The following is a 16,134-nucleotide window of genomic DNA, read 5'->3' as shown; positions in this document are numbered from 1 at the left end:
CCAATCAATGTTCTCTCACAGCAGTGATAATGAAATAACTCTCTCTGAGGATTTTCAAATGCGTTATCTTCCCTGTTGCTTCAAGAGCAAGTTAAGCCTAAGCAACATTGACACAATGAGTAAAAGAGTGATTCCATTTATTTTGGTCATGTGCAATGGATTGCTGTCTCACAATGTTTAAAATAAGCTTGAGCAAGTTCAAAAAAATGATCAATTACATATACTACACTAAAAATATTTCATATGTTCAAATTCAATGGTTGTGCAAAATATGTTGAATTATTGCCATGACCCATACTTGTAGGTCATGTTCTTTCTATTGTTTACCTATTTGTTATCAACTGTAAAGTTGCCATGAGAAGCATGCTTTGTGCTAGTTTCCTTGTAGGGCTTGTGTAAAGGGACATTTAAGATGAATGAAGTTCACATTCAGTTAAGTGATTATTAACACATTGTAATATACTTTTTCTTTCTGTAATACACATGATTCTGTTTGTGCAAGGTTGATGGTCACTAGACTTGAATGTTATGGACAGTTCTATCTGCTGATGCTGTTGGCTCTAGTCTAAAGGTGCCAGTTCTGAGGTCTTGGGCTATTATTGTATTCTGTGAGACTGTGGTTCACTTCCTTGTGTTATGTCTTTTGTTATGTGTTTACAGAATGTATGTGATATAATGGCCTGCTCAGAGATGGCTCGTTAGACATTTTTCTATGCTCCCATGCTGCAGGTTGTCTCCCTGTTGCAACTTGTATTAAACCAGGTTGATTTGTTTGACTTTACCAACGACTGCTCTCCTTTTTGTTTCACCTGGAAATTCCCTTTACAGCTTCTTTATGAGGGGAGGAACATCTTGTGTGACTGTGTTTTCTCTCTCCTTTCCTCTCCCTGGGCCCTCAGTTTATTTTGCCCCATAAACTTTGGCCTTAAACTGCAGCGAACATTACGCAAAAGGCTGTGCTGCTACTCAATAGTGCCAGGACTACATGACACAATCCCAAGTTAGGTTGGAAAACAAACCATGGGGCTGAGGAGGGACACTGTTTCTACAGGGTAACAGTAGCAGCCTCATTCCTCAGTGGACATGAATGAGTTTCAAAATCAATAACATCCTAGTGTAGGTAGTCTTTTAGAGGGGATATTTCTGCCTGTTCACAGATTGGCTGAGTTCAGGAGGTGTGGCTTACAGGATGACAATAACAATGGATTGCATTTATATAGCACTTTGTGTTCTATAGTCATACAAATTAATTTGGTATTTTACATTCAAAATATTACACATAGCCTACATATCACTACATACACATACTATTTAGGTCTAATATATAATACAGTGCAAATTACAATACAATATATATATAAAATGTCTATCTCTTTACAGTCCCCTTTGTGCACTAAGGTGTTCTTTTATTCGTTTTTTAAAACTTGTTTTATTGCTAGCTTGAGTTACCTGGGGTGGCAGAGAGTTCCACGTAGTCATAGCTCTATTTAATACTGTGCGTTTCCCAGCCTCTGTTCTGGACCTCGGCACTGTGAAGAGACCTTCCGGTTGCATGTTTTGTGTTGTACCAATGAGTGTCCGAACTGTGTGTCAACTGCTTGAACAGACAGTTCGGTACCTTCAACACATCAATACCTCGCACAAATACCAATAGTGATGCAGTCAATCTCTCCTCAACTTTGAGCCAGGAGAGACTGACATGCATGTTACTGACACTTTCCCTTTGTGTACATTTAAGTGTGATACGTGCTGCTTTGTTCTAAACCAACTTCAATTTACCTATGTCCTTCTTTGCCACACATGCCCACACAGCTGGGCAGTAGTCCAGGTGCAACAAAACTAGGTCCTATAGGACCTGTCTGGTCGACTGAGATGTCCAGAAGGCAGAGCAGCACCATATTATGAACAGAACTCTTCCCATTTTAGCAACCATTGAGTCTAAATGTTTTGACCTTGACAGCTTGCTACTGTATCTAGGGTTACACCCAGCAGTTTAGTCTCCTCAACTTGTTCAATAACCACATTATTCAATAATAGATCTAAACGAGGTTTAGCGTTGAGCGAGTGATTTGTCCCAAAAATTATGCTTTTCATTTTTGTAGATATTTAGCACCAGCCTATTGCTAGTCACCCATTCTAAAACTGACTGGAGCTCTGTGTTAAGTGTCTCAATTATTTATTTTACTGTTGCAGCGGACGTGTATACTGATGAGTCATCTGTAAAAACAGAAAACAATAATGGCCCTAGCCAGCTGCCCTGCAGTACACCACACTCAACTGAATTTGCATGAGAGGCTTCCATTGATGAAAACCCTCTGAGATCTATTAGATAGGTATCTCTCAATCCATAATAAGGCAGAGGATGCAAATCCATAACACCTATGTTTTTTCAGCAATGGGTAATGATCAATGACATCAACAGCTGCACTGAAGTGTAACAAAACAGCCCCCACAATCTTCTATCAGTCATTAGTCATTTGTGTCATTGCCGAGCATGTTGAGTGCCCTTCCCTATAAGCATGTTGAAAGTCTGTTCTTAATTTGTTTTCTGTAAAATAACTTTGTATTAGATCAAACAGTTTTTTCCAAAAGTTTGCTAAGCACTTGTAACAGGCTAATAATTCACTCCCAATCACCTGAGTGATGTATGACTGACATGAATCAGAACGCTCACTATACATTAACAACCAGCTGTCTGTACACTGACACCGTTTTTAATGTGTAGTAGCTCACAACATAGCGATATAACTAATTAATTTAAACAACATACTTGCAGTAAGTACTTACATCATATAGACCTCAACTACAGTAATAACTGTGGAGGAATTAAAACCAAAACAAACATGTAAGTGTGTCTCTTGTGTTTTTTTCAGGGGGGTCTACATGCCCACTAATGTATATGTGTGTATGTATCGTGGGTGTGGGTGCACAGCTTATTGAAAAGAACTACACGTTTTAAGCTAAATCAAATGTTATTATAGTAAGTTGTAGGTACCAGAGACAACACATGATACAGCTTGCCGACCCAATACCCTCTCCACGAAATTCCCACCAGGGAAATGTACAATTGCTCAAATGTTCACTGAATGGGTATATTATTGGTCAGCCCACCCCATGTCAGGGATCATTAACTAGATTAAGCCGCAAGCCGATTTTTGGCAGATGGTCAGAGGTCCGGAACGTAATTAGAAATAATTTGTAGACAGCGATTTGACCACAAGAAGATCATACAGATATACCATTTGACAAAAAAAAAAATATTCTAAACCTTGCATACATTTGTATACGATCACATAAATTATATTTTATTGGTCACATACACATTTAGCAGATGTTATTGCGGGTGTAGCGAAATGCTTGTAAGAAATATAGGAGCTAGAAGCAGAGCTGCTCTATCTGTCGACGCCATCTTGCACATGTACAGTTGAAGTCGGAAGTTTACATACACCTTAGCCAAATACATTTAAACTCAGTTTTTCACAATTCCAGATATTTAATCCTAGTAAAGATTCCCTGCCTTAGGATCACCACTTCATTTTAAGAATGTGAAATGTCAGAATAATAGTAGAGAGAATTATTTCTTTCAGCTTTTATTTCTTTCATCACATTCCCAGTGGGTCAGAAGTTTGCATACACTCAATTAGTATTTGGTAGCATTGCCTTTAAATTGTTTAACTTGGGTCAAACGTTTTGGGTAGCCTTCCACAAGCTTCCCACAATAAGTTGGGTGAATTTTGGCCCATTCCTCCTGACAGAGCTGGCGTAAGTGAGTCAGGTTTGTAGGCCTCCTTGCTTGCACACGCTTTTTCAGTTCTGCCCACAAATTTTCTATGGGATTGAGGTCAGGGCCAATACCTTGACTTTGTTGTCCTTAAGCCCTTTTGCCACAACTTTGGAAGTATGCTTGGGGTCATTGTTCATTCGGAAGACCCATTTGCAACCAAGCTTTAACTCCCTGATTGATATCTTGAGATGTTGCTTCAATGTATCCACATCATTTTCCATCCTCATGATGCCATCTCTTTTGTGAAGTGCAGCAAAGCACCCCCACAACATGATGCTGCCACACCCGTGCTTCACGGTTGGGATGGTGTTCTTCGGCTTGCAAGCTTCCCTTTTTTCTCCGAAACATAATGGTCATTATGGACAAACAGTTATATTTTTGTTTCATCAGACCAGAGGACATTCCTCCAAAAAGTATAATCTTTGTCTCCATGTGCAGTTGCAAACCGTAGTCTGGCTTTTTTATGGCGGTTTTGGAGCAGAGTCTTCTTTCTTGCTGAGCGGCACTTCAGGTTGCTGAGCGGCATTTCAGGTTATGGCGATATAAGACTCGTTTTACTGTGGAGAAAGATCATTTTGTACTGTTTTCCTCCAGCATCTTCACAAGGTCCTTTGCTGTTGTTCTGGGATTGATTTGCACTTTTCACACCAAAGTACGTTCATCTCTAGTAGACAGAACGCGTCTCCTTCCTGAGCGGTATGACGGCTGCGTGGTCCCATGGTGTTTATACTTGCGTACTATTGTTTGTACAGATGAACGTGGTACCTTCAGGCATTTGGAAATTACTCCCAAGGGTGAACCAAACTTGTGGAGGTCTACAATTTTTTTCAGAGGTCTTGGCTGATTGCTTTTGATTTTCCCATGTCAAGCAAAGAGGCACTGAGTTTGAAGGTAGACCTTTACATCCAAAGGTACACCTCCAATTGACTCAAATTATGTCAATTAGCCTATCAGAAGCTTCTAAAGCCATGACATAATTTTCTGGAATTTCCCAAGCTGTTTAAATGCACAAACTTAGTGCATGTAAACTTCTGACCCACTGGAATTGTGATACAGTCAATTATAAGTGAAATAATCTGTCTGTAAACAATTGTTGGAAAAATGACTTGTGTCATGCACAAAGTAGATAAACTAGAAATTTGGCAAGTTAACAAGAAAAGTGTGAAGTGGTTGAAAAACGGGTTTTAATGACTCCAACCTAAGTGTATGTAAATTCTGACTTCAGCGGTCTCTCTTTACTGTGCGTGGGAATACTTTGGAGAAGATTTCCAGAATTAAAATGACTAGGAGCTGAGTTGGTGTTTGTAAGTCTTTTAGGTCCAACAACAGTTGGGCAACCCTGCAATATGGCATTCATTTCATTTCTCCTTATTCAAACTGGGACAATACTAACAAAGGAGATCAGTGAACAATCAGCACACCTGGATGAAACATATTCAGTTCACTTCAGGACTACTATGTTTGGAATATTATTTAAAGAAGCTTTTACTCAAACGCAGGGCTAGTCCAGATCAATCACCGCCAACAGACAACCTTAACTTAAAAAGTAACCTTATATTCCCTAAGGTGTCCTTAAAACTGTATTTGCATGGTACTGAGGTAGGCAGATATGTTTTTCATTTGAGTTATGGGGTATTTAACACTGCCTTTCACCAGCCGTATTTATGTGTGCTCCTTTCGCCACCTTGTGGACTAACATAAGACCTGCATGACTGTTTTACTACCTTGATTGGCCTCACGCCACAGGCCTTGTTCTCAGTTATTTTACAAAACAACACCATTGAATAGATGTAATACACAAACAATATACCAGTTTGAATGTATATTCCGGAAAAATAACAATGTATGACAATACTGCATGGCTTCGAACGCTGCTCGTCTAATCAGCATCCAGGATCAAAACTACCCATTTCATAATTAAACATATGACACTCAGTTTAGAGCAGGAACACTGAGTACATTTAATGTCTCAGTGGCCACATACTACAATCTTAGATATGTACAAACAAACATATATTCATTTTAGATAAGAGAACAAGAACTAAATTACAGGACTGATTCAACTTCAAATGTAAAAAAAGTAAAATCTCTTAATACTGTGCTCAATTTCAAAAAATTAAAATGAAGAGAATGCCTTACAAGGTTCCTGGTTAAACAAACCTACATGGTTAAAAAAGATTGTTGTACTTGTTTATAAAAATAAAGACTATTTTAGACTTGGTTTCCTGTTTCAGTCTTCTATATGGACGGAACTAGTCTTCAAGCTGGAATTTGTCAAGTGGTCAATGGTGCTCCGTTAGTGGCACATCTGTGATGTCATCTCTTTCTGTAGGGGCAGGAGTGATGCCAACATTATGATAGCAAAAGTACACAAATGTGCTTGTAAACATCACAATTCTAGATGGCAATATAGGCATCATAACTTCCTTTCAGCTTCCTTTGCAAAACAAACATGTAAGAAAATATTTGAAAATTACAATTTCTGCTCGCCTTCCTACAAGATAGACAATTCAATCATTTTTTCTCACTCACCAGTGGCTCAAGCTCCTTGTGGTCTGTGAGGTTAAACTCCGTTACAAAGTAATAGAAGTGCTTGTAACAGGTGTTGACGTGGGCCTCTGCACCCATCTGGTTCACACGATCAAAGTGATGGATGTAGACGTGGACGAACACACGGAACAGGCGAGACAAAATCTTCTTAGCTACCTGCATGAAGGTCTTTGGGAAGGGAGTACCTTCAAAAACCAAACATAAGATGGCAAAAAAGATTAAGACGTGTCCTCCTGGGACATGTAAAGTAAACACAAATGTGGTCATGCTCTCAACCTCATCTCTGTGGTTGGTTCAGTTTAATTGTCAGATTAATTCTCAACTTTAAATATTACATTGGGTGCAAATATAATTAATATAATAATATTCTATGTTTTTGTAAATCAAGTGAGGGATGTTATTTTCTTGTGTACTGGAGGATCATGCTTGTATCACTTGATTGAGATATGTGAGCCTTGGAAATTACCACCCCTAGGGCAGGGGATTTATATTTCCCTTCATCCATCAAGAATAGATTAAGTTATCAGTTTATCCTCTTACAATAATCTAATAGCATTTTTAAAAAATGCATTCCTGGGGACATGCATTCCTATTTATACCCTACTGTAGATTGTGTGACCATTTCTAAAGTCATTGCTTGGCTGTTTCTACAGCTAGTCAGACGCCAAGTTATGTGTGGTGGGAGGACGTGAAGAACGGAAGGTCAAGAATTTCTGAATTATAGTAGATTAACTGATACAGCTGTTGCACTTTATAATGACAGAGAACTCAAGGAATTCAGCCCATGAAGATGATTCAGACCTATTTATCATCATCATGAATAGCCAAATAACAGATCCCATCTACCTAGTTATCATTCTTCGTACATACCGACGTTGGTGGGGAAGATGTGCTCGTTGTTGATCTGTACCTCGATCCAGTCCATCAGCAGGCTCATGTATTTTGGGGCTGGCACAGCTGTGGGCTTCTTGTACTTGTGCTCGTCCTGCCAGCGGTACTCATACTTGGGCCCTCCGGACATCATGGGGCAGGTCTGGTCGGTGCAGGAGTCGCTGATGGTGCCGTAGATGAGGTTGATGCGGTTGAAGAAGTCCACCACGTGAACAGCCACCCAGTCATTAAGGTCCTCTCCATGGGGCAACGCCACCGCCTGCTTCAGGTCCAGGCCTGCATTCAGAGACGCCTGGGCCTTCTTGTGCAGCTCAAAGCGCTGTGTCCCGGGCTCAAACTTACGCTTCGGCCGGAATGTCCTCTCCTTGTTGAAGACTTGCTTCAGGGCCATGGACATTGTTGCATGTGTCAGTTTGTTTATGTCTTAATGAATGATTTACTGGTTAGAACGAGGAGATATAAACAACAGTGGAGCCGTTATACAATGGTTGTATTTGTCTCGCAGCTGGTTTTGGTCCTGAGGCTGATGAAGGGTCAAATCAGAGAGATGGAAAAAATTATTTTGTGTTAGATTCACATATATTCCATATTGTCCAATTTAGCAGTAACGTGCAGTATTCAGTCTGGTGCTGCAATGCCAACAACGTAGGCCCACAATGTATTTATTGGTGGCGCTTTTATAAATCTGTAACATTTTACAAATATGCATCACCATTCGTTCTGTTGTTTGGTACAAATGCATAATAGTGTAAGTGTTTGTGGTGTCTCGATCCATTATTGAAAATAAATAACAAATGTTTTTTGTTTTTTTGATTAATCAGTTAATAAACCATATTTCACTAACCAAAATATGTAACACATTGCTGTCCAAAGAGTGGTAAATTCAAGGAAGTCTGTCCTCCAACATAACCTGAACATCAACTTCGAGAAGAATAACTCCAATCAGTTACAATGTTGCAAAGTGAGTATTGTCACAGAGTTAGTTACCACGTTGCAAAAAGTGAGGGTTGTTAGAATGTAGTTACAATTTGTTGCAAGTTATATGAGTAATTTCCTACTTTTCACAATACATTAAGGCCTGGTTCATGCAAGCGAGACAGCATGTACAACCATGCACAACTTTATGAAGTGACCTCAGACAATAACGCCATGTCATATATTGAGGTAACTTATATGACTATATCTAGCCAGCAGACAGAAAAAGTGGTCAGGAGCAAAAGTTAAACTAAGTATAGAAGCTAACTTTAGTCCATGATGTATCCTAGCGGTAGCCGGAGCGCTGATGCTACGATGCTTCAAAGATGAGGGCGCCAAGTTTATTCACGAGAGAAAAAAGGATAACAATCTCACTTCTTGCTTTTCGCGTGATAAAGGTAACCACAAACTACTCCTTAAAACATGTTATTCATTATATAATTTAACGTAGAATTGCTGACCGTAAACGCAACCAATTTCCCCCGAAACGTAGATAGGCTAACGTTATCACTTACTTGTTCCACTTTAATGTTCCTTCCCTTGCTGTGTTCTCTTGAATATAATAAAATTTGCTAATCGTTTTTAAATGTATAACAACGGCTACATTTTAATTCATGTATAACGTCAGTAGTTCTGAACATAGCACTAAGTCTTTACTTAGGCAACTAAAATAAGCCCCTCCCTAACAAAAAAAAAGAAATAACAAGCACTTCCTCTGATTTTACGTCACTTTACACGGACCAAGCAGGCGCACATACAGTTTTTCGTTTTATATTAATGCCGCGTTCAAGGATAGTCTGACCTCGGAAACTTGGACGTTTTACTCGATTACTGGTGTACACGGCACGTGTGATTTTACGTCACTTTACACGGACCAAGTAGGCGCACATACAGTTTTTCGTTTTATATTCGTGCCGCGTTCAAGGATAGTCTGACCTCGGAAACTTGGACGTTTTACTCGATTACTGGTGTACACGGCACGTGTATAACTAGGGCCAGTCTGTTAGCAAGTTGGACATTTCCGAGTTTCCTGGTTGCAGTAGCCTACCGGGGGTGCTGTTTAACAAATGTTAAATTGTGAAAGCAAAATGTGTTTACATTCAGGACATAGAAACACAGTACACTGACACACACACAGAGTTTCACAGCAAGATCTAAGTGAGCTTGACAGGTTTTTCTTTGTATTTAATTAAGTTGCATGTATTTGAGAATGTCTACATTGGTCAGTCCAAAATGGCTTTTTAATTCTGTCATGGAAAGAAATGTATTTCCTATTACCAAGTCATCTACGGTTTCTATGCCTTTGTTTTTTTCCCCATGTGGGCCAATTTATCAGTTAATTCTGAAAAGCTATCCAAGGATTGTTCCATATGTGTGTGTTTTTAGAGGAGTGATATTGGTTCTAGTAGAATCTGTTTCATTTTCTTCCATATTGTTATAGTGTTATGAAGTTGTTCATGTTCTTAGCTTTATCGATTGAAAATAGACACGTGAAAATGTTCTGGGGATGTGCATGACATCTTCAATATGTACCCATTGTTCCTCTTTAGTGCATTTAACAATATGTCGCAAGGTAAAGCCTTGGGGGGTTTGGAAAGTTAAAACCACCCAGATGTAAAACTTTGCTTTTTATTCTGTGAAGTTTATTTGCCCATATAAAGTCTCTTATGTCAAGTACACTTTTAAAATAATGTCTTAGTTAGGAAAAATAAATATAGAATATAGAAACTTTGGGAGCCATGCCATTCTAAAGAGGTTTATTCTACCTGTAAGATTTATGGGAATATTGTTCCATTTAATTAGATCTGCTTTCATGTTGAGTAATGGGATACAATTATCTTTGTTTGTTGTCACTTATTAAGCATCCTAAATATTGAATATTTTTTGTGCTCCACTTACATGATCATTAGTTATAATGAAAATGTTCCTATTGCCATTATTTCATTTTTTCCACCTTCATTTTATATGCTGAGATTTTAGAGCCTTCTGAAAATATGTTTAACAAGGGGGCCATTCAGTTATCAATATTTGTCAGGTATATCAGGAGATTGTCTGCAAATAAAGTTAGTTTATTCATGTTTACCAATACTGATACCTGTTACGTTTGGTTCCTGTCTAATTCTTTCTGCAAACAGTTCAATTGCCACTGCAAACAGGAGGGGTGAGAGAGGACATCCCTGTCTTGTCCCCCTTTCTAAAGCAAATTAATCAGATAATGTATTATTTGTGTATAGTTTAGCTTTAGGAAATGTATATAATATTTTTATAAAATCTATTATTTCAAATGTAAACTTGGTTTTGAATAGAAAAGGTAATTCAAGTCGGTTGAAAGCCTTTTCGGCATCAACAGCCATTATTGATAAATCTATATCTTGTTTTTTAGTGTATTGCATTATACTGAAACTTGTTCTTGTATTTGTTTGTAAATGTCTATTTTTAACCAACCCTGATTGATTAATATGTATCAAGACTTTCTGTTGCTTTTGAGTTTTGTAATTATTTTATTGTCATAATTTATGACATTTATGCGTCTGTAATCTGCAGGGGACTCTCCGGATTTTCCTGGTTTTAATATAACTGAAATAACTGTATGATACATGGAACTTAGAACCACTGAATTGAGTGACGTGTGTTGTCATTTGAGTAACCCTCAATTAAAAACTGACTCAAATAAAATGATATGGGAAAGCCGTCCATACCTGGTGCTTTTCTCCGCGCGAATGCTTCAACAGTGTCTCATATTTATTTTTGTGTGATTTCAAATTTGTGTGATTTTTTTTTGTCTGCTGATAGTTGGTTCAGGGTTATTGAGTCTAAGAAGGCTGTATGATCAGTCAAACTGTTATTTAATTCTGATTTATGTAGATTTTCATAGAAGTTTTTAAATTGTTATTAATAGAGTTGTTGTTTCTAATTCAAGCATTTGTGTCCTTCGTTTTGTGAGGGCTGCAAAATATTTACCAGGTTTATTTGCCATTAAATAGTATGATTCAGTTGAGTTTAACCTGTAGTTTTTGGCTCTCTTCAAAAGTAAAACATCATACTCCTGCTTAAGTTCAGAAATTATATTTTCTTCTTTGCCTTGTAAAGATTTTTTATGGTATTATTCTAAGATAGTCATTTATTTAAAATGTTTCTTTCATTTTAATTTCAAACTCAGATTGAACTTTTGCCGAGTATGAGATTATCATTCCCCTAACGTACGCCTTAAAAGTATCCAAAATTATTTAGGTGGTCGGCTATTCTCTGTCCTATATGTCTACATTTGTAATGGTAAAGGTCTTTATTTTTTTGTTTACGTATTTAATACATTTCAGGTCTTGAAGATGTGCTCTGTTCATTCTCCATATTCTGTCACTAAATGAATTTTCTATTGGTGTATGTCACGCCCTTTTTTTATGTCTCTATTTTGGTTTGGTCAGGGTGTGATTTGGGTGGGCATTCTATGTTCATTTTTCTATGTTTTGGTATTTCTTTGTTTTGGCCGGGTATGTTTCTCAATCAGGGACAGCTGTCTATCGTTGTCTCTGATTGGGAACCATACTTAAGTAGCATTTTCCCACCTGTGTTTTGTGGGTAGTTATTTTCTGTTTAGTGTTTTCTGCACCTGACAGGACTGTTTCGGTTTCGTTTAGTTATTTTGTTCTCGTGTTCAGTTTAAATAAAAGTCATGAACACTTACCACGCTGCGCTTTGGTCCGATTCTTCCTCTTCAGACGACGACACCCGTTACAGTGTAATTAAGCATGATACAGGAGAATGATCAAATATCCCTATGTCATGTATTTTTTAACCCAGTATATTGTTGAGTGCATTTTGGAAATAAAAATGTAGTCAATTCTTGAATAGCATTTCTTACTTTTAGAAAAAAGGAGTAGTCTTTTGTAGATGGGAATAGTAATCTCTAGGTTTCCTGTAAAGATTTGTGGAGATGAACATTTTCAGTCTCTTTGGAGGTTCCTTGAATTGTACCTGTCGTGGTAATTTCCTGTATTACTCAATGATGAGAGAGCAAACCACACACAAGTCAGAGTTATATTATAAAGTCCATCTTTAATTATATATGAGCTTCACCATCCCTTTTTGACTCTCAGATCAATTCAGTGTCTATAATGAATTCTCTGAGAGTGCTTACAAAACACTTCTTAGAATCTTTATAGAAAGATACACCCCTCACGCTCACGAGGGTCCCCAGTCGAGCCTCCAATGACGGTCTCAGTCCGGAGTCTCCACGACGGCCCCCAGTCCGGAGCCTCCAACGACGGCCTCCAGTCCGGAGCCTCCAGCGTCGGTCTCCAGTCCGGGACCCGCAACAAGGGTCCCCAGTCCGGGGCCCGCAACGAGGGCCCCGCACCAGAGACGCACCAAAGTGGGGGGAGCCAGAGATGGAGGGGGTCTACGTCCGCACCCAGAGCCGCCGCTGTAAAGGAAGCCCACCCGCCGCCCCTTTAGAGTCAGGTTTTGCGGCCGGTCCACACCTTTGGGGGGGGGGGGGGGGGTACTGTCACACCCTGGCCATAGAGGCTTTTATTCTCTATTTTGGTTAGGCCAGGGTGTGACTAGGGTGGGAATTCTAGTTTCTTTATTTCTATGTTTTCTATTTCTTTGTGTTTGGCCGGGTGTGGTTCTCAATCAGAGGCAGCTGTCTATCGTTGTCTCTGATTGGGAATCATATTTAGGCAGACTTTTTTTCTTTCGCATTTGTGGGTAGTTATCTTTGTTAGTGGCACTAATGCCCTGTTAAGCTCACGGTCGTTTCTTTGTTTTCTTGTTTTGTTGGTGACATTTACTATAATAAAAGAAAATGTACGCTCACAACGCTGCACCTTGGTCCACTTCTTCCGACGGGCGTGACCAGTTTTTCACAAATTCCTGACATTTAATCCTATAAACATTCCCTATCTTAGGTCAATTAGGATCACCACTTTATTTTAAGATGTGAAATGTCAGAATAATAGTAGAGAGAATTATTTCTTTCAGCTTTTATTTCTTTCATCACATTCCCAGTGGGTCAGAAATGTACATACACTGAATTAGTATTTGCTAGCATTGCCTTTAAATTGTTTAACTTGGGTCAAATGTTTCAGGTAGCCTTCCACAAGCTTCCCACAATAAGTTGGGTGAATTTTGGCCCATTCCTCCTGACAGAGCTGGTGTAATGAGTCGGGTTTATAGGCCTCCTGCTCTGCCCACAAATGTTCTATAGGATTGAGGTCAGGGCTTTGTGATGCTTGGGGTCATTGTCCATTTGGAAGACCCATTTGCGACAAGCTTCAACTTCCTGACTGATGTCTTGATGTTACTTCAATATATCTACATCATTTCCTGAAGCCATCTATTTTGTGAAGTGCACCAGTCCCTCCTGCAGCAAAGCACCCCACACATGATGCTGCCCCCCGTGCTTCACGGTTTGGATGGTGTTCTTCGGCTTGCAAGCCTCCCCCTTTTTCCTCCAAACATAACGATGGTCATTTTGGCCAAACAGTTCTATTTTTGTTTCATCAGACCAGAGGAACATATTGTACAATCCAAAAAGTACAATCTTTGTRCCCATGTGCAGTTGCAAACCGTAGTCTGGCTTTTTTATGGCGGTTTTGGAGCAGTGGCTTCTTCCTTGCTGAGTAGCCTTTCAGATTATGGCGATATAATACTTGTTTTACTGTGGATATAGATACTTTGTACCTGTTTCCTCCAGCATCTTCACAAGGTCCTTTGTTGTTGTTCTGGGATTGATTTGCACTTTTCGCACTAAAGTAATTTCATCTCTAGGAGACAGAACGCATCTCCTTCCTGAGCGGTGTGATGGCTGCGTGGTCCCATGGTGTTTATACTTGCGTACTATTGCTTGTACAGATGAACGTGGTACCTTCAGGTGTTTGGAAATTGCTCCCAAGGATGAACCAGACTTGTGGAAGTCTCCCCAAAAAATTCTGAGGTCTTGGCTGATTACTTTTTATTTTCCCATGATGTCAAGCAAAGAGGGACTGAGTTTGAAGGTAGGCCTTGAAATACATCCACAGGTATGCCTCCAATTGACTCAAATGATGTCAATTAGCCTATCAGAAGCTTCTAAAGCCATGACATAATTTTCTGGAATTTTCCAAGCTGTTTAAATGCACAGTCAACTTAGTGTATGTAAACTTCTGACCCACTGGAATTGTGATACAGTCAATTATAAGTGAAATAATCTGTCTGTAAACAATTGTTGGAAAAAGTACTTGTGTCATGCACAAAGTAGATGTCCTAACCGACTTGCCAGAACTATAGTTTGTTAACAAGAAATGTGTGGAGTGGTTAAAAAATGAGTTTTAATGACTCCAACCTAAGTGTATGTAAACTTCCGACTTCAAATGTACATGCTGTGTTTCCCCCTTCGAATTGTCTTATCAGTGTCTATGTAGCCCGTTATCAGCTACTTCTATCGTTACTTCATGGAGAAGAACCTTCACTTGGGGAAAGTACACTTAACAAAAATATCAAAGCAACATGTAAAGTGTTGGTCCCATGTTTCATGAACTGAAATAAAATTTCCCAGAAATGTTTCATACACACAAAAAGCTTATTTCTCTCAAATGTTGTGAACAAATTTGTTTACACCCCTGTTAGTGAGCATTTCTCATTTGCCAAGACAATTCACCCACCTGACAAGAAGCTGATTAAACAGCATGGTCATTACACAGGTGCACCTTGTGCTGGGAACAATGAAAGGCCATTAAAATGTGTAGTTTTGTCACACAACATAACACATTGCCACAGATGTCTCAAGTTTTGAGGGAGAGTGCAATTGGCATGCTGACTGCAGGAATGTCCACCAGTGCTGTTGCCAGAGAAATGAATGTTAATTTCTCTACCATAAGCTGCTTCCAATATCGTTTAAGAGAATTTGGCAGTATGTCCAACCGGCCTTACAACCTCAGACCATGTGTAATCCCGCCAGCCCAGGACTATCCAGTTTCTTCACTTGCAGGATCGTCTGAGACCCGCCACCCATACAGTTGATGAAACTGTGGGTTTGCACAACCAAAGACTTTCTGCCCAATCTGTCAGAAACCGTCTCAGGGAAGCTCATCTGTGTGCTCGTCGTCTACACCAGGGTCTTGACCTGACCGCAGTTTGGTGTCGTAACCGACTTCAGTGGGCAAATGCTCAACTTCGATGGCCACTGGCACACTGGGGAAGTGTGCTCTTCCCGGTTGAATCCCAGTTTCAACTGTGCCGGGCAGATTGTGTTGTGTGGGTGAGCGGTTTGCTGATGTCAACGTTGTGAACAGAGTGCTCCATGGTGGCGTTGGGGTTATGGTATGGGCAGGCATAAGCTACGGACAATGAACGCAATTGCATTTTATCGATGGCAATTTGAATGCACAGAGATACCGGGATGAGGTCCTGAGGTCCATTGTCATACCATTCATCCGATGCAATCACCTCATGTGATGCACAGCCCCATGTCGCAAGGATCTGTACACAACTCCTGGAAGTAGAAAATGTCCCAGTTCTTCCATGGCCTGCATACTCACCAGACATGTCACCCATTGAGCATGTTTGGGATGCTCTGGATCGACATGTACTACTGCGTGTTCCAGTTCCAATATCCAGCAACTTCGCACAGCCATTGAAGAGGAATGGAACAACATTCCACAGTCCACAATCAACAGCCTGATCAACTCTATGCAAAGGAGATGTGTCGCGCTGCATGAGGTGGTCCCACCAGATACTGACTGGTTTGCTGATCCACACCCCAAAGTATCTGTGACCAACAGATGCATATCGTGTTCCCAGTCATGTGGAATCCAGAGATTAGGGCTTAATGAATTTATTTCAATTGACTGATTGCCTTATATGAACTGCAACTCAGTAAAATCTTTGAAACTATTGTATGTTGCATTTATATTGTTGTTCAGTATAGTTTTAATCATGTTTTGAGGCTATATAGT

General features: G+C 39.6%; 1 protein-coding gene across 3 annotated transcripts; it reads right to left on the bottom strand.

Moving 5' to 3' along the window:
- Window positions 1–5,593: 5,593 nt before the first annotated feature.
- LOC111972160 (MOB kinase activator 3A) lies at window positions 5,594–8,900 on the bottom strand. 3 transcript variants are annotated; one of them, XM_023999046.2, is made up of 5 exons: window positions 8,716–8,827; window positions 8,070–8,146; window positions 7,205–7,748; window positions 6,317–6,519; window positions 5,594–6,110 (listed from the first exon to the last, which is right to left on the bottom strand). In XM_023999046.2, the coding sequence occupies exons 3-5, from the start codon at window positions 7,620–7,622 to the stop codon at window positions 6,081–6,083; spliced, it is 651 nt and encodes a 216-aa protein (XP_023854814.1). In that variant the 5' UTR covers window positions 7,623–7,748; window positions 8,070–8,146; window positions 8,716–8,827; the 3' UTR covers window positions 5,594–6,080. The 3 variants fall into 3 exon arrangements, with proteins under 3 accessions (XP_023854814.1, XP_023854815.1, XP_023854813.1); XM_023999047.2 differs by lacking the exon at window positions 8,070–8,146 and having other exon boundaries at window positions 7,205–7,664; window positions 8,716–8,900; XM_023999045.2 differs by lacking the exon at window positions 8,070–8,146 and having other exon boundaries at window positions 8,716–8,874.
- Between the last annotated feature and the right edge of the window lie 7,234 nt (window positions 8,901–16,134).

Source organism: Salvelinus sp. IW2-2015, linkage group LG13 (genome assembly GCF_002910315.2).
Source record: "Salvelinus sp. IW2-2015 linkage group LG13, ASM291031v2, whole genome shotgun sequence".
Lineage (NCBI taxonomy): Eukaryota > Metazoa > Chordata > Actinopteri > Salmoniformes > Salmonidae > Salvelinus > Salvelinus sp. IW2-2015.
This window is presented reverse-complemented; position numbering and strand designations above follow the sequence as displayed.